The sequence below is a fragment of the Octopus bimaculoides genome, chromosome 18 (genome assembly GCF_046866305.1).
Source record: "Octopus bimaculoides isolate indiv1 chromosome 18, ASM4686630v1, whole genome shotgun sequence".
Classification (NCBI taxonomy): domain Eukaryota; kingdom Metazoa; phylum Mollusca; class Cephalopoda; order Octopoda; family Octopodidae; genus Octopus; species Octopus bimaculoides.
Window position 1 is genome coordinate 55,091,370 of NC_142945.1, and position 22,318 is coordinate 55,113,687.

The window sequence follows — 22,318 nt, forward strand, 5'->3', positions numbered from 1 at the left end:
AAGAGAGTACAAAGAGGGTTTAAAAACTAACATTCCATTGGTTACAAAGACAAGGGTTCCAGTTGATTTGACCAATGGAACAACTTGCTCATGAAATTAATGTGCAAGTAGTTGAGTATTCCATAGACACACGTACCCTTAATGTAGTTCTCAGAAAGATTCAGTGAAACAAAGAATGCGACAAGACTGGCCCTTTGAAATACAGGTGCTACTCATTTTCACCAGCTGAGTGCACTGGAGCAATGTGAAATAAAGGGCTCAGCTGAAGGACATAATGAATCACCAGGGATTGAACTCATGACCTTCAGATCATGAGCTGAATACTCTAACCACAGAGCCACGCACCTTCACAAGGAGGTCAGTGAGGGGAGATGTAGAGGATAAGGCAAAACAGAGAGGGAAGACTGAATGGAGCCCTGCAAAGCTAACCCCTGTTTTAGCAGGAGAAAATGACTTCAAAATGCTTGTTGTTGCTGTTGTTGTTGTTGTTGTACAGAATGCCAAATCTTCCACTTTGTCTCAATGAACCAACCAGGGGGGCTACAGGATCCACTTGAACTACATCTGACCAAGTTCCTCCCCAAAATATTAATAACGTAATAAACCAGAAAGTCTTTGGTGTATTTATTGTTCTCCTCTAAAAGTACTTCTTAGCAAAAGATTCATGATGAAACCATTAAACATTTGTTTCTTCTCCCTTGAGGAATTCAGATTTATTCTTGCCATCAATTCTGCTGACTTCAACAGCAGTTATCTCCCCCCCCCCCCACTTCCCTACCTCTCCAGCTGCTCTCATTTCTCGTTTGCCCCATTAATTTTACGCCAGTTATTACATTAGATAATTCAAGTCTTCCTAATTTCAACTTTCCTTCACAGAGAACATTCTACGAGGAGCAGGGAGCAACACACAAACCTTTGCCGCGTATTCAGTTACATTTGGTTATTTTATTAGAGGCATTAAACAAAAATGTAACGATAAATAATAAGAGTCATTAACTAAGCCTAAAACATTTCGATCAGTCATCACTGCCAACTTAACTACCAACTAACTCTACCTCTATGGCCATCACCATCAATACCACAACCCATCCACCCCCATCCACCACCACTATCATTTTCAAGACTACAGCTGCCTGGATGAGTCCCTTACATGGTCACACATGATAGAAATAACAGCTAAATCTCTCTCAAGATAAATATGTCTTGAAAAGAAATGGATGGCTACATTGTATAATGTAGTCCTAGATATACTCTGCCTTAAAGACAGGATGGTCATGGCAAGAAAGCTCTTGATCACAAATATCTGTTTGATCAGAACTAATCTGGAGTTAAGCACCAATAACACTTCCAGCCATTATAATCCTCCAAGTCTTTCTTTGCATTGTCTCCTACCATTTACTGCATTATCAACCCTAACACCACCACCACCACTATCACAACCATCACCACCACTTTCACTGCCACCACCACCACCACCACCTTCACTGCCACCATCATCATCATCCTTAGTAGTATCAAGTCACAACACTGCTTTTATCAGTCAGTTTTTCTCTCCCCGTTTCTCTCCATGTTGGCATCAATGACTGAACTAAACTAATCTATTCTTAATTAACACACTGCTGCCGCTGCCACCGACGCCACGGCCATTTCACAGATCATTAGCCGTGTTGCAGTCATTAATAAGAAAAGAACGTTGTTCAGCTTTTACGCAAAGTCTTTCACCACTTCCACAAATATTTAGATTTCAAGATCTGGACAAACTTACAACAGGACACCAACTTCAGATTAATGGTAATTTCCATGCTGAGATGATGGTAAATAAGAAGGGAAGGTGAAGACAAATTCTTGTATTACAATATGGCCACAGAGTTAACAAATTTGGTTTCCAACCACTTTGTTGCAGGTTCAATCTCACTGCACAGTACATTAAGCAAATTTTTCCTATTACAGCATTAAGTTGACCAGTGCTTCATGAATGGAAGTTCATAGATGGAAACTGTGAGGAATCCCTACATATACATATATGTGTGTGTATAAATATGTGTATCACTATACATGTGTGTGTGTGTTTGTGTGTATACATACACACCTGGCTTAATAGTTAGTGCATTCGACTCACAATTGTAAGGCGTGAGTTCAATTCCTGGCAGAGTGTTTTGTGCTTGAGCAAGACACTTTATTTCACATTGCACCAGTCAACTCAGCTAGCAAAAAGGAATTGCATCTGTAACTCAATGGGCCAACTTTGTGTGACATTCTGTGTCATGCTGAATCTCCCTGAGAACTACATCAAGGGCTTCTTTCAGTTTCTGTCTACCAAATCCACTCACATGGCTTTGGTCAGCCCAAGACTATAATAGAAGACATTAGCCCAAGGTGCCACGCAGTGGGACTGAACCTGGAATCATGTGGTTGGTAAGCAAGCTACTTACCATACAGCCACACCTGCACATATATCTTACCACTTACTTGACAATCCATCTGTGTATGATGAAAGTAGAAAGCAGTGAAAATTTTGGGTTCAAGAAAGGAGATGGAGAAACTCAGAGTAGTAAAAGAAAGAATCTCTCCCTCTCTCCCTCTCCCCCTCCCTCTCTCTCACACTCACACACACCAATCACTCAGCATTTAAGCTAGAACTATACAGAAAGTACTGAAGGACTTGCTTTTCCGATTCTGAGCAGACAAACAACTTTTTACTGAGGAAATATTTAATAACAATAAAAATAATTAATTTAATTTCATCTCTAATTAGCAGTCCATCAGTTTCATTACTTGATGAACTAAATAACAAGAATATTTCCAAATTTCCAAGACGACCAACGCAACTCTACGTACTCGTGCGAAAAGTCAATACTTGCACTGAAATCTATCATTGTCAACAGCATAAACAATAAGTTAGTGGTATTGATCGCACTTCAGGAGATTCACCAACTTGTAAAATCTATAGATACAGTTCTAGATTCTGCAAGGCTGCCAACTATCCTGTTGAATCCTTAAATTATTTGGAATTTCCTGCGTCTTGCTACCATCATACTAAATTCTGTTAAAAGTAGGAGCCACCATTATACCATTAATGGTATCTTGGTAAGTGGTGGTTAAATGATTAATGCTTATATTATCCAGGCTACTATTCTGATTGGTTGGTCCACAGTAGAATGTTTTTATACCCAAAATATCTATGATACCATCCGACTGAGAAATACCTTTCCTATACATAAGTTTGTAGTTTCCAATAAAATTCAGCTTTGCTGTTGCCACACCCACCACCACCACCACTGCCATCATCATCATTTTAGTAACCACTTTTCAATATTTGCATGGTTCACTGAGGCAGATATTCTACAGCCAGATGCTCTACCTGTCATCAACCCTCACCTGTTTCCAACAAAGGCAATATTTCCCCATGGCCAGACACATTTTTCACCCAATATTGGAAAGGAACGACTCAACCTGTATGGCAGTGGCATTCACTCACAACTATCACTCAATGTCAAGACGTGTGTGTGTGCGTGTGTCTTTGTTTGTGGCCCCCATCTCCACCGCCTCACAATCGCTGTTGGTTTGTTTATGTCCCTGTAACTTTTCAATTCAGCAGAAGAGGTCGATTGAATAAATGCAAGACTTAAAAAATAAGTACTGCTGCTGATTTGTTTGGCTAAAACTTTTGAAGGTGCTGCCCCAGCTTGGCCACAGTCCAAAGACTAAAACAAGTAAAAAAAAAAGAAGAGTAAAAGACGAAAGATCAGTCATCCGTACTTTTGCTGACGCCTCTCTCTCTCTCTCTCTCTCTCTCTCTATGAAGATTTTTTTAGTTGACGTAACCAAAGACAGAGTGAGTAAGGCTTGCCAGAGAACAATGGTGGTTGGAACACGAACACAAGCAAACAAAAAACAAAAAAAAAGACACCCAACAAAAAAAAAAACAATAGTTAATTCTCAGGTTTGTTATTCTTAACTAAATCACAATTCGAAAAGCAAAAAAAGCACAACTCTCCATCGCTGCACAATAACTTAAAAGAACCTAACTTCAATATTAATTTGATCAGTTAAACATGTGATGAGACAGGATATCAAACAAGCCATCTTGCATTGTTATTTTAGCACTGTGATTTTTATTAAATAAATTCATTGATTTTTCACAAGATTCTCGTTTCTCTATCACTAAAGTTTTAATGCCAAAGAATAAGATAAGATTAAAGGAATTCTCAAAAAAATACTAACAAATGTGTTCATGAAATTACCAAAGTATTTATATCCCAATATATATATATATATATATATATATATATATATATATATATATATACATATATATATATCATGTATTGTGTGTGGAGACACACACACACACATATATATGTATGTATGTATGTATGTATACATATATATAAACATATATATATATATATATATATATATATATATATATATATATATATATATACTTATATTTAGATGCACACACACACACACACACAAGCGTGTGTGTGTGTGTTTTGACACATTTCCTCTATGCAGTATTGAGTTCTCTCTTATTCTATGTTATCACTTCTTGATAAGCATTACAGAACACAGGCACACACACACACACACACACACTCCAATATCACTTGAAATCTAGTTTGGTTCTGCCGATTTAGACAATATCATAACTCATGTCTGAAGACACATTTCTCTGTAGTTTTACATGGAAATTAATATCTAAAAAGATGTTTTATGTTCCTGAATTTCACACTTCTGGAACTAACGCTATGCCAGAAAGAATTATGTTCTAAACTAAATCTGATATAGATGTAGAACCTAAAGTAGAACAAGGAAAGAAGTTAACAAGGACACTAAAACATCTTTTGGCATTTCTTTTATAAAACCATGGGGAGAATTCTTATAGGAACTTCGAACTGGTTACAATCAGCAGTTGAATGTTCAAGAGCAAAGACTGATATTTTAATAATACCAGAATTCAGAATTCTATCAAAGTTAATTTGCTAATTAAAATAATATAAAACAGTTCTATTAAGCTGTATTCAAAATGAAATTTCTTTAGCTGTTGGAATTCTGTGCTCTTCCCAAGGGATTACAATCCAAAAATTATCAAAAGTCACATTTATTCACATTGTTTTGAATTAATCAAGTATTTCAAGATTTCGATGATGACATTGTGGGCTAGGTGTGAGAGGCCAGATCTAGTTAGTTTGAACAGAAAACAGATAGAATATTTGGGCCAGACATGATTGGTTTAAATGCTAAAGGAGTAAAGCAGCGCTAAGAATATTTTTTATATTGAATTTATTAATGATATTATACGTGTAAGAAATGAAAACAGAATCAAAGATAGGCATCTATACCAATAAATGTGGCGTTTGAGGTCTTGGTTAAGTTTTGAATAGCAATGACCAATGTCTGAGGGATTTTGACTAATTGTAAAACCTTTATGCTAATGTATAAAGAAAATTCAGGTTGCTCATAGATTTAGTCTCTAGGTTGTAAGTCAATAAGAGAACAGGCTTCAGATTGGCTAATGTAGCTGCCTTCGAATCAATAGGAACTGGACTCTTGGACAGTAAAAGGAAAGATTTGGGTTGTCTTCAAATATCAGCTTGAGCCAGTTTAACACCACCACTTCACTCTCGCGAGCCTTTAGTTCAGGTCTCCAGTGTGAGGTTTAGCAATACCTTTCTACAGTTTCAAAAACCCTGCCCTTCTCCTTATTAGATGATGATGATCCCAAAAGATGGACAGCAAATTGATGGTCCTGAACTCAGAATGAAAGGGGAGAACTAATACAGCACAGTATTAACAACAACAACAACAGTTTTATCAGGGATGTTGGTTGTTGTCTTTTAATCCCAGTTCAATGGAAACAAATGAAAATTCAGCAGACTTTATGATCTAAAGCATTCCAGTATGCCATGGTGCAGCATCTGAGATGCCACAGATCTAGAAAACTAAATCGTCCAATGTGCATTCTTCCCTCTTTTTCAAAGGATGTTGGGTGTAATATAAGGGAGATTTGACTGCTATTTACGGTTTGAGTGACTTTAGAGAGGTCTCCTTATTGGCAGCTCATTTTTAGCCAGGACCCACAAGTCAATTCAATTAATGCACTTGGGAAACCTCGTTGCAAGGTCAGTTTCAGTTATTCAATCCCTATTTCTTTTGCAGTTGTGTATTTTTCTTTTTAACAGCAACCTATGACAATGGTTTAATCAGTGGTGGTGGTCGAATGAAATATTTATATAAAAGAAGGAAAAAAAGTGAAAAGAAAAATAAATGAAAAGAACATTGATTCTGAATAGGAAATTTCATGATGTTCATTAGATATTGCTAAGGTGAGTCGTAGTGGATTAAAAAGCAATGAGACAGACTTGGGGGGTGGGGGTGGGGGAGTTGTTGGGGAGGGAGAAAGAAAAAGAAACAATTGAGCAAATAAAAGATGAAGAAAGAAAAAGGAAGATAGAGAAGAAGGCAAGGAAAGAAAACGTAAACAAAAAAAAAAGACAAAAATACAAAAGAAAATAAGAAAAGATAAAGAAATACAAAAGGAAAGAGGGGAAAGGAGAAAGGAAAGAAAGGATAAAAAGAAAGAAAGAAGGCAACAAGGAGTTAAGAAAGGAAGAAAATTGATGTGAGAGAAGTTGTGTCACAGTCTACCTTGGTTCGTTATTACCAGGGTAACAACAACTAACCTAAACTATCTCTGATACAACCCATTACTAGTTTAGTTTTGTTAAAAGTCAGGATTGATGAGAGAGGAGGGGGGAGGAAGGGGAGGAGGTGGTAAGAGAAATAATCAGTTATGGCTTTGAATGATTAGAGTCAGCTTGATTACTTGACAGCAGCTATTAATAAGTGGTCGGAGAATTCAAAGTAATAATACAGTTACAGTGGTATTAGAGAAGCTTTGATGGGGGGAGGAGGAGGGCGGCTGTGTGGTTTAGCAAGCTCACTTCACAACCAACTGCATCATAGTCTCACTTTGGGAAATTGCCTGGGTCTTTGACCATATCCTAGAACAGGGCTCTGAGACTGGTGTGCCACAAGACGATGCTGGCTGTGTCGCAGTGGAACCTGAATATAATTTTTCGCCCCTATATTTTTAGTTCAGGTGTGCTGCCGAATTCTGAAAAGAATATAAGTGTACCACAGGTGTAAAAAGGTTGCAGAGCACAGTCCTAGAATTGACCTGACTGACCAATGCCAAGTGAGTGAAAGTTGGCAGAGCAAAATTCATCCTGTATGTGAGTGTGCATGTATGTATAATATATATATATATATATATATATATATATATATATATATATATATATATATATATATATGTATGTATGTATGTATGTATATATATACACTACTGCAGGCATGGCTGTGTGGTTAAGAAGCTTGCTTTCCAACCATGTGGTCTTGAGTTCAGTCCCATTACATGGTACCTTGGGCAAGTGTCTTCTACTATAAGCCCAGGTCAACCAAAACCTTGTGAACAGCTTTGGTAGATGGAAACTGAATGAAGCCCATCATGTGTGTGTGTGTAAGTGTGTGTGTACATAGTTTAAAGTTGGACAAATGAGAAAGGAGTGCTCAATACATGTTATAGAGTTTATGGATTTTTAAAATTAAAACTGACGCTGAGAGTTTATCTGACTATTTGAGTTTCACCTGAAGATCACAGTGGCTTGAAACTCAAGTCAAGACAAATTCTCAGCTTCAGTTTTAAATAAACTAAAAAAACTATTCACACACACACACACACACACAATAGTGACTTGAGTATAATGCAAGAAATTTAATACAAAGCCAAAATCAAGGAGAATTCCGGGACAACATTATACTAGAGTGTAAAAAACCAAAAAGATAGAGATAGAAGGCCAAAATAATATAGAACTGATTTTCAAGTACAAAAAGTATGTGGGGGGGGGGGGTGCAGTATTATATTTGAGATCACATCATATGCAAGTAAATACAGAATATGATGCATCTTCTGCTGATTATACAGGGAAAGAAAGAAAGAAAGAAAAAGAACGGTGCTTTTAGGAAAAAAAAAGAAATATCATTTGCAGCATTTGTTCCAGCAGACAAATCCCTTGTCCTTCTTACCAACAGAAATCCAACGAAGCAACGAGTTGGCCTGCTGGAAAGCTGTGAGCAGTGATGCCATTGTCGAGAAAACGGGATATAAATCAAATCAATCAACCGTGAGAAGAATTTCCTCGTCTGAAGTTACAACAGAAAACTAAACAACACCAACATCATCATCAACAACATGCTTTCAACAGTCTTTTGCAAGATTCTAGTGCACCAACATAACTTATTATTATAATTATTATTATTATTATTATTATTAGTATTGTCATTGTTGTTGTTGTTAAACATAAATAATGTAAATGAAACAGACTGAAAAAGTGAAATCAGCTCTCATCAATAATTAACAAAAGGATTACAGCATTAGACGAGAACAAAAGTTTAAAAATAACAAACAGATAAATATAATAATATAAATAAATAAAAAAAACTTTTCTGAAAAATCACAACACCATTTGTCATTGTGTCTTAGATATATCTTAATAATGTCAAAGACCATCCTCTCTTCTCATTCTTCAACGTTTTTGTTTTGTTTTTGGGTTTCTTTTTTTCTTTTTTTTTGGTTTTGTCTCTTTCTAATTACAATACTGAATTAGAAACACTACTAACAAAGAATGGTAAAGTCTCTCTAAGACACGGTTGGCACTGAATCTATTGGGAAGTATGTAGATCTCTTTCAAATCACACGCAAATATCTGCTCCCACTCAGTGGTGTCTTACAGGATGGATCTGCAGGGCAGTCGTCCAGGGGTACCACAGGTGAAGGGGTCCAATATGAATCTACACATGCTGTGCCTTGTGGTCAATATATAAATACTATCAGTCCCAGTGCATTGTTCTGCCCACCAAAGAGCTTATAATGACAGCAATATGTTATATCCATCATTGGGCCAGCCACACCCACACGTACACACACACACATCCATAAACATCATCATCATTTCTATGGGTAGGAAAAAGTTTATTGAAGCAGATCTTTTACAGCCAGATGCCTTTCCTGTCATCAACCTTCACCTGTTTCTAAGCAAGGTAATGTTTCCCCACTGGCCAGAGATGGTTCCACAGAAGACTAGAAACGAGTGACATTCATTTAAAACAATCACACAACATCAAGACAAACTCACACACGGTGAGCTTCTTCAAGTTCTATCTACCGGACCTGGTCTCATAAGGCTTTGGTCAGTCCAGGGCTACAGTGGAAGACACTTGCTCAAAATTCCATGCAGTGCGACTGAACCAGAAATCACACAATTGAGAAGCAAGTCTCTCAACCACCCAGCCATGCCGGTGCTTTACACAGACGCTTATTATTATAAATACGTTTGTGAAGAAGTGAGACATAAGACCAGACGATAATGGCTTTGCTGTCAGCCATTTGGTTGACAGTTCAGAGAAGAACCTAGCAGTTCAGTCAGTTGTAATTCTCTATTAAGATGTAATTTACGCAGCCTTTTAATTACCGGCATAATTGGTAGGAGGAGGAGGAGGAGGAAAAGTTAGCAGGTTTGCTAAATGTGACTTACAGCCAATGGATATTGGATATAGCTGTTGTCAAAGGATGTTTAGACCTCAAGTCAATTCTGATGGAGAAGTCCTAAGACCAAAGGCATTCCAGCCATGACTATCTCCTCAGTTTTCAAAGGATCACAATATTCAATATCTTTCATGTTTTACTTGTTTCAGTCATTGGACTGCAGCCATGCTGGAGCAGCACCTTAAAGGGTTTTGGTCAAATAAATGGACCCCAGTACTTATGTTTTTTTTAAAATCTGATACTTATTCTATCAGTCTCTTTTGTCGAACCACTAAGTTACAGGGACATAAACAAACTGATACTGGTTGTCAAGCAGTGAAGGAGACAAACACACACACACACACACATATATACTGAGCTTCTTCACTCCCAACACATTGGTCAGCCTGGGTCTATAGGAGAAGGGTGTTGTCCAAGCTGCTCTGCAATGGGACTGAACCTGAGGTGCCATGGTTGCAAAGCAAGCTTCTTAACCACACAGCCATGTCTGATAAAAAATATAAATAAATAAATAAAAGAACTCCAAGCTGGTCCTGGCTGGGAAGCCTGCTTGATCAGGGACAGACTTGGGAATTAAACCATAACAACAAAGATAAACTGGTTATGGGTCAAAAGTTAAGTGGTTTGCTGCGGAGCAAAAAAAGAGAAAGAGAAAGAAAAAAAAAGACAAACAAAGAAGCTCAATGGATAAATAATACAAGATACAATGGCAGACTAGACTGTGAAATATATTGCCATATGGGAGAAGAAACGGTATTGTGAATGGAAATGTCTCTTAAGCATCAAGTGACTGTTATAGATCAGCACAAGAGATCCAGTTTCAGGATGATAAAACAGAATGAAATGAATAGCTCACCACCCCACACCATGTCTTATGCTGGATGGGACACCCCAGCAGACAAAAATAAGTTTTTCTTAATTAGCCTTACAAAGAAGAACAATGCCCATTACATATATATATATATATATATATATATATATATATATATATATATATATATATATATATATACATATATATATATATATATATATATATATATATATATATATATATATATATATACATATATATATATATGGGAGAATGTACGAAAAAACAACAAGAGACAAGGACAGGTGGTGTAAATAACAAAAGGATGTATATATATATATATATATATATATATATATATATATATATATGCATAAGAAGCATCAGTTGTGGTGTGCAAGAGAGACGATTGCGCTGGTTTGGACATGTGGTGAGAATGAATGAGGATAGCTGCGTGAAAAAGTGCCACACCCTAACAGTTGAGGGAACCCGTGGAAGAGGTAGGCCCAGGAACACCTGGGCTGAGGTGGTGAGGCAAGACCTTCGAACATTGGGCCTCACCGAGGTGATGACTACTGACCGAGACCTTTGGAAATGTGCTGTGCATGAGAAGACCCGGCAAGCCAAGTGAGATCGTTGCCAGTGCCCCTGGACTGGCTCTTGTGCGGGTGGCACATAAAAGACACCATTTCGAGCATGGCCGTTTTCGTGTGGGTGACACGTAAAAGCACCCACTACACTCTCTGAGTGGTTGGTGTTAGGAAGGGCATCCAGCTGTAGAAACTCTGCCAAATTAGATTGGAGCCTGGTGTTGCCATCCGGTTTCACCAGTCCTCAGTCAAATCGTCCAACCCATGCTAGCATGGAAAGCGGACGTTAAACGATGCTGATGATGATGATGATGATATATATATGCACACATCATCATCATTATCATCATTTAACATCCTCTTTCCATGCTGGCATGAGTTGAACGGTTTGACATGGGGCTGGCTAGCAGGGAGCTGTCCAGACGCCAACTGTCTGTTGTAACATGGTTTCTACAGCTGGATGCCCTTCCTAATGTTGGGTGCATTTTATAATATATACATATATATATACACACACACACACACATTTGAAAATAAAATGCATGTGTGTGCGTGATGTGTGGCTTTAGTGGTTAGGGTGTTCGATTCCTGATGATAAGATTGTGGCTTTGATTTCTGGAGAGGGCAATGTGTTGTGTTCTTGAGTAAAACACTTCATTCAATGTTGATCCAGTCCACTCAGCTGGCAAAAGAGTGTAATCCTGTGACAGACTGGCATCCTGTCCAGGTGGGGAATGCACGCACAACAGAAACCAGGAAACTGGCCTCATCAGTCTATAGGACTCAGGAACGATACATATATATATCTATGTATGTACATGTGTGTGTATATATATATATATATATATATATATATATATATATATATATATATATATATATATATAGATAGATGGATGTATTTGTATAGGGTCATTGAAGCTGGTGAGAACGATCTGGTTGTTGTTCATTTGGAACTTCTGTTAGTTGATATCTATTGGAAAAATGCAGGCAGAATTATTCTAAAAGGAAGCAGTTTTAGTAAGAGAAGAATGGATAAGAGTGTTTGGTGCAGGGTCTAGAGGGTGAGACAAATGTATTGAGGGAAACAGTGTTGTTAGAGTGATGTATAGCACTTAATACCTAAAAGTGTGCTTACTAGTTTACACACACACACACACACACACACACAAAGTGGATATTAAAATGGATATACATATATTGTATATGAATGTGTGTGGGTGTGTGTGTAATAAATCTTCAGGCTACCTATTCAGAGGAATGTTGTTAGGATTGTTAGAGTGAAGAATTGGCTATTAGTGTTTTATCTTTAAAATGAGTACCACAAAAGTCATTTTGTTGCACCCATTTCTTTTAATAAAATGTATGTATGAATATGTTTATTTTTATATATATATATATATATATATATATATAAAGGCTGAGTTCCTCTTGAATGTTGGGTCTCATGGAGATAAAGTGGCTGAGTTCTTTTCGAGCATTGAGTCTCACAGAGGCAAAGTGACCGAGTTCCTTTTGAGTGTTGGGCCTCATGGAGGCAATGACCAAGACCTTTGACATTCTGTTGTGCTTGAGAAGACCCATCAAGCCAAGCAAAATTGCAGTCATGGCAGATACTGGTGACACGCAAATGGCATTCATGCCAGTGGCACATAAAAGCACCCATTACACTCTCAGAGTGGTTGGCGTTAAGAAGGGCATCCAGCCATAGAAAACTATGCCAAGTCAGGCTGGAGTCTGGTGGTTAATAAGTTTCCATTGCAATCATTTAGTTTCAGGTTTGATCCCCTGGCATGGCACTTCTTTTTCTATAGCCTCAAACCGAACAACACCTCATGATGAATCTTAGCAGAGAGAAACCATACTAAAGCCTGCTGTATATATATATGAAACCACAGGTAATCCATCATGTATGTATGCGCATATATCTATCATCATCATCATCATTTAATATCTGTTTTCCCTGCTGACATGAGTTGGACAGTTTGACACAGTGCTGGTCAGCCAGTGGAGAGCTGTCCAGATTCCAATTGTCTGTTGTGAGATGGTTTCTACAGCTGGATGCCCTTCCTAAAGCCAACCACTTTACAGAGATTGCTGGGTGTTATATACAAATATCATTTTCATTTTCAAGCGTGGCTGTGTGATAAGCTTACCTCCCTTCCACATGGTTCCGGGTTCAGTCCCACTGTGTGACACCTTGGGCAAGTGCCTTTTACCATAGCCATGGGCCAACCATGCCTTGTGAGTGAATGTGATAGATAGAAACTGAAAGAAGCCTGTTGTACACACACACACACATATATAATTCCTTTTAATAGATGTAAACAATAACATGATGCTATGAATGGACCCATACAAGAATTGTCAGGAAACCAATGCAAAGAAGAAAACGAAACAATCTTTGGGAAATACGAAATCATTGTCTGAGCAAGGAACCATTTGCAGAAGAGAAAGAAACTATTTATCAAGAATTATAAGCATCTCTGACACGAAGAGATGGAGAACGAATGAAAGAAATGGTCAAAACACAAGTGAATGGTGAAAAAAATTGAAAAATATGGAAATTAAGGAATTAATTAAACTTCTCTTCAAAAATACCGTCTTCACTTTTCCTCGAATGAGAAAAATCAAATATGTCCAACAATAAATCAGGTTGCCAAATATTTCAACCAATTTTCTTTGTTTATTTTCAGCAGATGATTTTGTCTGATCATGTCATTTTGAGCAGCAAAGCACAAACGCAGCAATATAAGGAATGAGGGGCAAGGGTGGAGGGGAAGAAGGGTCGACAGTTTCCACTGATTCTTTTCAATGGAAATATTGATTTTGAACAGACAAGACACAGGGCCAACTTCAGTAAAAGAAAGGTGTGTGTGTGTGTGTGTGTGCATACACACACACATGTATGCACAGTGTGATTTAGAAGTACCTGTAGCCTTAAAATGATACATAAAAAATATTTTTATTTTCTTTCATATATTTTTAACAATTAGCTATTTTACTGTAAATCTTTTGAGATATACATGTATATATCATATGGTAATTTTATATCTATTTATCTTGCTTTCTACACCTATCTATCTATCTATCTATCTAGATATTAAAAATATACAAGGTAGGAAAATTTTAGAAATTTTGCTACCATTGGCCTAGCATGTATAAAATAGTCAATAGGCAATATATTTTTCATATAAAAATTTGGCGTACACGCTGATGAGAACTTCACCTAGCAAATTATTTTATTTGCTAATTAAAAGTTTGAAACCCAGGTCCAGAGAAAAATATGGTAAATGTTTTTATTTTTCATTCCTTTTGAAATTGCTCTTAACCATGATTTGGACTTTGACTGTTCCTTCTAGCATGTATCACGTCCTGTTTTGTGTTTAAATGTACACTAATTTTTATCTATCTATCTATCATAGATAGATAGATAGACAAACAGACAGATTGATAGTGACAGACAAATAGAATATTGTTTTAATAAAATATTGTTAAAAGACAAGGAATATTCATTGTCCTCAGAATGATTCAAATTAATGATAATCCAACTGAGGTGTGGAGGCACACCTAGTTTAACTGTCCAGGTTAATCCTAACAGCAGGCTGGGTGGATGACAGGACAACAGAGCAGCTACCCTGATTAGTGTAGTGGTGGGGTGGATGCATTGTATGCAGTGATGAGGCGATGGGAGGGGTGGTGAGAGAGAAGACATTAAGATAATTAACTAACCTCAGGTGACATTCATTGTTAACTGGTTTGTGATAGAGGCTAGAGGGACTTCTGAGCCATTAGAGAGTCTTTGTGCTGGACAGTAGACTCTCCATGGTTACAACATCAGACATTGGAAACAGACAAAAGGTAAAGCATTGTAAAAGTCACTGTTGTTTAGCCCCAGGCTGGCCTTGGGTGAGAAGACCTATGATCACACACACATTGAAGCAATGACCAATTCTGCTGTTTTGTTTATCTAAAAGTACATTATTCAACGAGTCTTTGCTTTACAAAAGATGGTAGGTTTACAGTTTCAAGTAGAAATGGAAATACTTGGTGTCCTATAAATAGGACTCTGAGACAATGTGATGTAGCTTATTTAATGTTCTCATTTAGTGTCCTATTTATAGGACAGTGGGACTTAATGGGTTAAGTACAATAGTGTATGCGTGTATAAATACATAAGAGTGTGTGCACTGTGCGTGTATACACACACACACATATGTGTACACTTATATATATATATATATATATATATATATATATATATATATATATATATATATACATACATATAGATAGATAGATACAAACACATATATTTGAGAAACAAGCTGACAAAGAGCTCCTCCAGGGGTAGCAGTATGATAGTTAAGTTTTCTTGTTGAAGGATATAGCTGATCACTGCAATATATACTGTTTCTAATAGTAACAAAGTCAGTAGTTGTTTGCCCCATGGGACTAAAGCGGTACCTTTAAGAATATTCAAGGTCATACTGGGAACGTACTTTAGCAGAACCAGGAGCTTCCAGAGGATATTAAAGTCCATGGAGTTGCATGTGTCGGCATTAGTAGACGCTGAGTGAACCTTTCCTTGAAGTCATTGGCTCAGGATATAATTCATGAAATAGACAGGGCGAGAGGAGACATGTGGGACAGAAAGTCGCTGAAGAGGTCACAGAATGTGTGAAGAAAATAATAGTAACAAAGTGAAGATCAAATAAATAGCGCTAGTGTTTAATTCGAAAAATGTGACCATCCCCAAATATAACAAGGTGTCTGTGTGCGTATTCACATAAACAAATTTGATTACATACATACAAAAAGATACTAAACAAGTATGCCCGCAAATTATGCGCACACGAATAGAATTACAATAGAATCCTCAATTTGTTTTCGTTCAGAAAACTCGTTTATTTGCAGAAAGTTCTGAAACACTTCCTGTAACGTTGAAACGATCTGTGGACAGACAGCTGTTCAGGTTTCAGTTGGTATCTTGAGCTCTGGAGGGATTGTCACAGGCTGCTAATTTTCGTATGGGTTATATTCGATTAAACTGATCTGTTACTAACCTCAGCTAATATATTTTAGGCGAAATGACAAAACATAAAACTAGAACAATTTCAAGATTCCAGCAGCAGCACCACCACCACCACCACCACTAACAAAGAACAACAATTCTAAAAGTCAACAGAAGCTGTCAAAGTAGACACATTTGAACGAAGCCTCTCTTCAACCTAAAATCGATAGAGAGTATTTAACCTTATAGAAATACACATTTGGGAATAGTGGTGAGTTATACAGAACAACACGACACATATACAGAGAGATAGACAAACCAAGGCAGATTTTTCAGGAGACAGAGAGAGAGACAGAGAGAACAAGAAATGAAGACGAGAATATAAAGATTGAATTGGGCAAACGAAAAGAAAAACATTTAAATGGAAAAAGGAAAAATAATTCAAAGATATCGCGCCATAATTATCATAACAATGCCAAAACTAAGTGCCATGATGTTGAATATATTGATTGGGGAGGGGGGGGGGAATATAGATAACACACACACCGCTCGCACGCGCGCACACAGGATTCCAAGAGGAAAAAAAATATCAGAAGTTTTTTGTTCAGTTTTCTTTATTTTTTGTTATCGTTATCATTATTGTTGTTGTTGTCATCATCATCATTATTATTATGATTATTATTATTATTATTATTATTCGCGTTATTGTTATTTGAAAAGCCAGACAATCCAGTCTGACACGCAGGGAAGAAAGATATGGTTCTCTTAACCGACAGCAGGATATGTGTGTGTGTGTGTGAGAGAGAGAGAGAGAGAGAGAGAGGAATGAGATGGAAATAGTAAATAGGAGTGAGGAGAGAAAAGAGAGATTCGAAAAGAAAATATATGGTAGACAGGGAGAGAAAGACCGAAAAAAGAAGGAAAATTTGATAAAGAGAAAAAGAGACGAACAGAAATGAGAGAGAGAGAGAAAGAGAAAGTAAATGAGAGAGAGAGGGAGGGAGAGAAAAGAGAGTAAGACGAACAAAAAGGGATGTAAAACAGTTGACGAGGAAGATAGGGAATGAGTGAAGTAGGAGGAGAGAGGAGAGATATGACAGGGTTGAGGGGAGAAAGAGAGAAACAGAGAGTAAAATGAGAGAGAGAGAGAAGGGGAGGAGAGAAAGAGAGATACTATAATGGAGAGTGTGTGAGGGGAAAACACACCGGGAGAATTGATTTTGACGTCATTTTTCACTGCATCGAATTTATTGTAGTTGTGGTGGTGGGGGGGGAAACTATGAGGAAGCTGCACGTTTGGAGGATGAAGAAGAAGACGAAGACGGAGAAGAAAGAAGAATTTACAGTAAATGAGGCTGCAACGTTCTGGCATTGACTGAAGAAAAACAAATACAGACAGTTGTGTTATTAGCCACCATGTGGCGATATTCAGTGCCACATATACATACATACATACATATATATATATATATATATATATATATATATATATATATTACACACACATACATATACGTATGTGTGTCGTTTACGGGCATAAATATATATTTTACACGAAATAAAATGAAATACGAGCGTATTTAGTCTTTATAGTTCCTGTTTAATTGGTACAAGGATTTCAAAATTTATAGGAATGTAAGAAATACAGAAAAGAAAATCAATACATTAATTTATTCTTACATATGTGTGCGCGCGAGAGAGAGAGAGAGAATGCGCGCGCGTGTGTATACAGACACAAAGTGCACGAACGAATGCGTGAATAATAATACACATGTACACATATATATACATGAAGAGAGCATGTGTATGTACGCATGTATCTGTGTATGTAGTCATGTATACACAGACATATGCGCACAAGTATATATATATATATATATATAAATGTGAATGTATTGGTATGTATGTTTGTATGTATAAACACGCACACATGATATACACACACAAGTGCATCCATCTATCAGTCCATACATACATCCATCCATCCACACGACAAAATAATGCATTAAATGAGACAGTTAAAACCTAATCCCTGTTTCATCACCCAATCTTGTATTGGTTGTAATGACGGCGAACAAGTATCGGCTTTATCTATCTATCTATATATATATATATATATATATATATATATATATATATATATATATATATATATGTTATAGCCAGATAATCTAATCTAAATACAGGCAGTGCTTCTAATGATGTAAATCTAAGCTGATCCCTTAATCAGGTCTGGATAAGCTGGGTTAACATGAAGAATAGGAAGAAAACAGGTGACAGAGGAAAGGAAAGAGTAAATAAACAGTGGAGCAAAGAGGAGTAGTAAGTATATTAGCTATGAAGATTGCACGTCGATCGATTATTGGGCTCCTTGCAGTTGGTTAATCTCAACAGATAGGGAATAATAAGGTTGCCATCACGGCATGCTTCGTTCACAACTATCGAAAACATTAGCTATTACAATGTCTGTGTGTGCGCGTATGTGTGTGAGTGTGAGTGTACACATTGCTTGTAGTTAAATTTACACACACACACACATATATTTACAGGTACAGATTGGAAAATGTGTCCATTTGACTCGGAAAATGCATCAACACAGCAACACAATTGCATCAACAAATAATGCATGGGGAGAAGATGCGATAGAATGAATATACGGTGTGTGTGTGTGTGTTCAAAGACCTACTTTCATTATTAGACGGGAAAAAAAGACACATTGTCATATGTTTATGTTGTCATATGTTTATGACAATGTGTATGGATACACACAAACACATATTTTGCGCGTGTGTGTATATATATATTTACACACACACTGACAGTTCCAATTTATTAGAAATGCGAAACATCAGATGATCACACTTGGGTATATATTTCAAATTATAAACAAATAAAAAAAAAATCACACCTCAAGCATACATTAATGTTTTGTAAATAGAACACCAATGTATGCGTGTGTGTATATAATATACATATATATACACACAAACACACACAGTTAAGTGCACATAACTGCCTTATCTTTTTTTTTAAGTTTTACGTACTGTTTTTAAAAAAAACAACCCTTTCCATTCTTTTAATTATAAATATTTGTCATGCAATTAGCGAACCAGCAGCGACCACAGGAATTCTAAGACAATGTAAACATTTATTTTTAAATCAAATAAAATATCCAAAGAAACTGAAACTGTGTCTTAGAAATTCTCAGTAAATTACGTTTCCAAAAGAAGCAGCAAAGTCTCACAGAATGGTTTATAAATATAAATATTTTCCTGTTTCATTCTATCACATAGTTTTCGTTTAAACCAGAGACTCATGTTGGAATTGCCAAAATTACTAAGGAATTTAAAGATTTAGTTTACAACATTAACAAAACACACACAGATCATAGATATAGGATGCTTCTTCCTTCTCTGGGAAGAAAAATAAACCAAAATAAAGAATGACTTATAAAAAGGCTAAACATTAATGAAGGACAGAGAGGATAATGTATATGTGGAAATGTGGGGATTCTAAAATCTATTTTAGATTCGCAGGTGATGATGCTATTATTGTTATTAACAATTAAAAGAAAATAGAATTCGTTTGCTGTCTGTGAAATACACATGGAATCCAATATGACCAGTGGCGACTGATGAAGGCTTCATTGAACAACCGACCAATACATCATTGTTTAAATATAAATAAACGAGGATCCAAGGAATGAATGCTAGAAAAGCTAAAAGACAAGAGGCAGCATTCATGGTGATGTCGACTCGATCGATTCCCTCTATTTGACTGCTATTTATTCTATCGACTCCGGCAGGATTTGAACGCAGAACATTAAAGGACGTGACTTAAATACCGCAAGGTATTTAACCGACATTCCACTGTTTCTGCCAAATCCTGCCGCCCTGGGAAAATGTGCAAACATACATAAAATAAGGGTAGGAAAAGATGAACAAGAACGACAAGGAAATAAAGGAATAGTGTACAAGTCCGTCATGACACGGTTGGCTATAATAAAATGGCTGTGGAAAGGTAATTTTAAAAGACAGGTAAGGTAAATATAAACAATTGAAAATACCTGATAGATGACTCAATATTCTCCTCGATTTTTGAAAGACGTTCCTTACCACCAGCTGTCTCCCCACAACTTGCAGAGATCCGCTGATGATGTCCCTCTTCGGTAGTGGTGGTGGCTGTTGTCTCACCTGAGCTAGTAGGACCCCTGGAATCAACCGATCCGCGACATTTACGAGAAGGGTCACTTCTGGGAGATAGGGGCAGGGCTGAATGTTGGCTGCTGCCAGTACTGTTAGCACTGGAGTTATTGTCATAGGTGGACGGGGATCGGGCTGTCCGGTGAGATAACGATGTCGACGACGACGACGAAGAAGATGAAGACGACGACGACGAAGAGGACGACGACGACGACGATAAGGAAGAAGAGACTGTGGTGTGCGATGACGATGATGAAGAACAAACAGAAATGGAACCAGAAGATAATAACGGTAGTGATGGTGGAGACAATGTGCAAGTGGATGAGGAAGGTAAGAGCAAGTTGGCCGATTTCTTCACCAACTTACTGTTGTTGTCGCTTTTTTTTCCGGACGAATTCAATGAATTCAATGAAGACAAAGTCGACGAACGAACGGGCGACAATAACAACCGAGGAGACAACAAAGCTGTCGTCGCCGTCGTCGGAGCTGTTGGGCTCGGGATCGCACCCGACGTTTGCTGCTGTTGTTGTTCTTGCTGCTGTTGTTGTTGTTGTTGTAATAATAACAATAAGCGATGTCCAGAGGAATAAGGAACAATAGTAGCAGGTTCTACTTGATGCAAAGTCGTAGAAGAGTTGGAGGCGATACAAGAGGTCGGGATAACCGTACTGTTGTTGTTGTTGTTGATGGTTGTGGTGGCAGTGTTGGTGAAAGGAGGGAAGTTTCCAGTGTTGGTGGTGGCAGCCAGGGAGGCGGTGATGGTGGCATGGGTAACATCGATAGCAGTAGATAGAGGAGGAACAGCGCCAAAGGAAGAAGAAGAAGAAGATACGGCGGCAGTCGATGGGATGATAGCAGTTGTTGAACTGATGATCGTATCGCTAAGGGAACTCGAACAGGGCTTTGTTTGCTGTGGAATACTAGTAAGACTGGCAGCAGTAACATTGGTGATGCTGTTGGCTTGGTATTGTTGTTGATGATGATGATGGAGACCCAGAACAGAACCGCTTCCTGCAGAGGCCGTAGTCGTCGTTTCGACAGTGCACAATGAAGTGGCATTGTCGTGCTGTGGGTGCGACCAGTTGTCGCCAGATGCCTCAAACACTACTACATTGCCAATGTGGGAGAGTGTCTGGGTCATAGTAAATCACCGAACTACGACGACGACGGAGACACACAGCAAGCCAAAGCAACACGCATGGCGATGACATCTCAAATTCTCACTCCCACCGACAGAGGTGTCACGTGATCGCTACGTTACCTCTGCTGCGAAACGTGATTCTCAGCTCTGAGATTACAGACCATAATAGTTAAAGAGGGAGGAGGGAAGCTGCGGAGGGGGAGGAGGAGGATCATTATAAGAGTGGGGGATTTCAACATTATATATAATATATATATATATATAAACTTCTATATATTCATATTTATTTTTATATATAGGCCTATATATGTGTGTACATAGATATATATATATGGATCACACACACATATTGTATACATATACATATCTACTTGCATATATATATGTGTGTGTGTATATATATGTATGTATGTATTATGTATATATATATATATATATATATATATATATATATATATATACACACACACACACACACACACACACACACACACACACACACACATATATATATATATATATATATATATATATATATATATATATATATATATATATATATATAGCCAAAAGGTGAACTTCAACGTGACACAATTTCAGCCAGAGTACAAACTAAAAACTTATTGGTATTCATTTGAAAATAGAATTTTTTAAAAACTAATTTGATTGATTTATTTATTTTGTAAACAGCTGTAATCCAAAACAAACAAGATGAAGATGTCCTAATTAAAGCCTGACTGGTTTTTGGTGCAAAACTTTTACTCTTCATTTAAAATAAGTTACAAAATTTGAAATCACAAAAATATTATTTTACTGTTGTAAAATTTTAGGAGAAATTAGAACCATTAAATGGGGAAAAAAAAGATCTGATAAGTTCTGTAGGATTTCATTGCTTTTTATCATATACTTGTTTCAATTGTTGGACTGTGGCCATGTTGGAGCAA

The 22,318-nt window shown here is 37.2% G+C and overlaps 1 protein-coding gene across 2 annotated transcripts in view; it reads right to left on the bottom strand.

The window, feature by feature from the left end:
* Window positions 1-21,467, bottom strand: part of LOC106882935 (uncharacterized) — a 148,033-nt gene extending 126,566 nt beyond the window's left edge. For both annotated transcript variants that reach the window (XM_089366301.1, XM_089366300.1), the window contains exon 1: window positions 20,098-21,467. In XM_089366301.1, coding sequence (XP_089222427.1) covers window positions 20,098-21,374 — 1,277 coding nt within the window. In that variant the 5' untranslated portion in view covers window positions 21,375-21,467. The remainder of the gene's footprint in view (window positions 1-20,097) is intronic.
* Window positions 21,468-22,318: the final 851 nt, after the last annotated feature.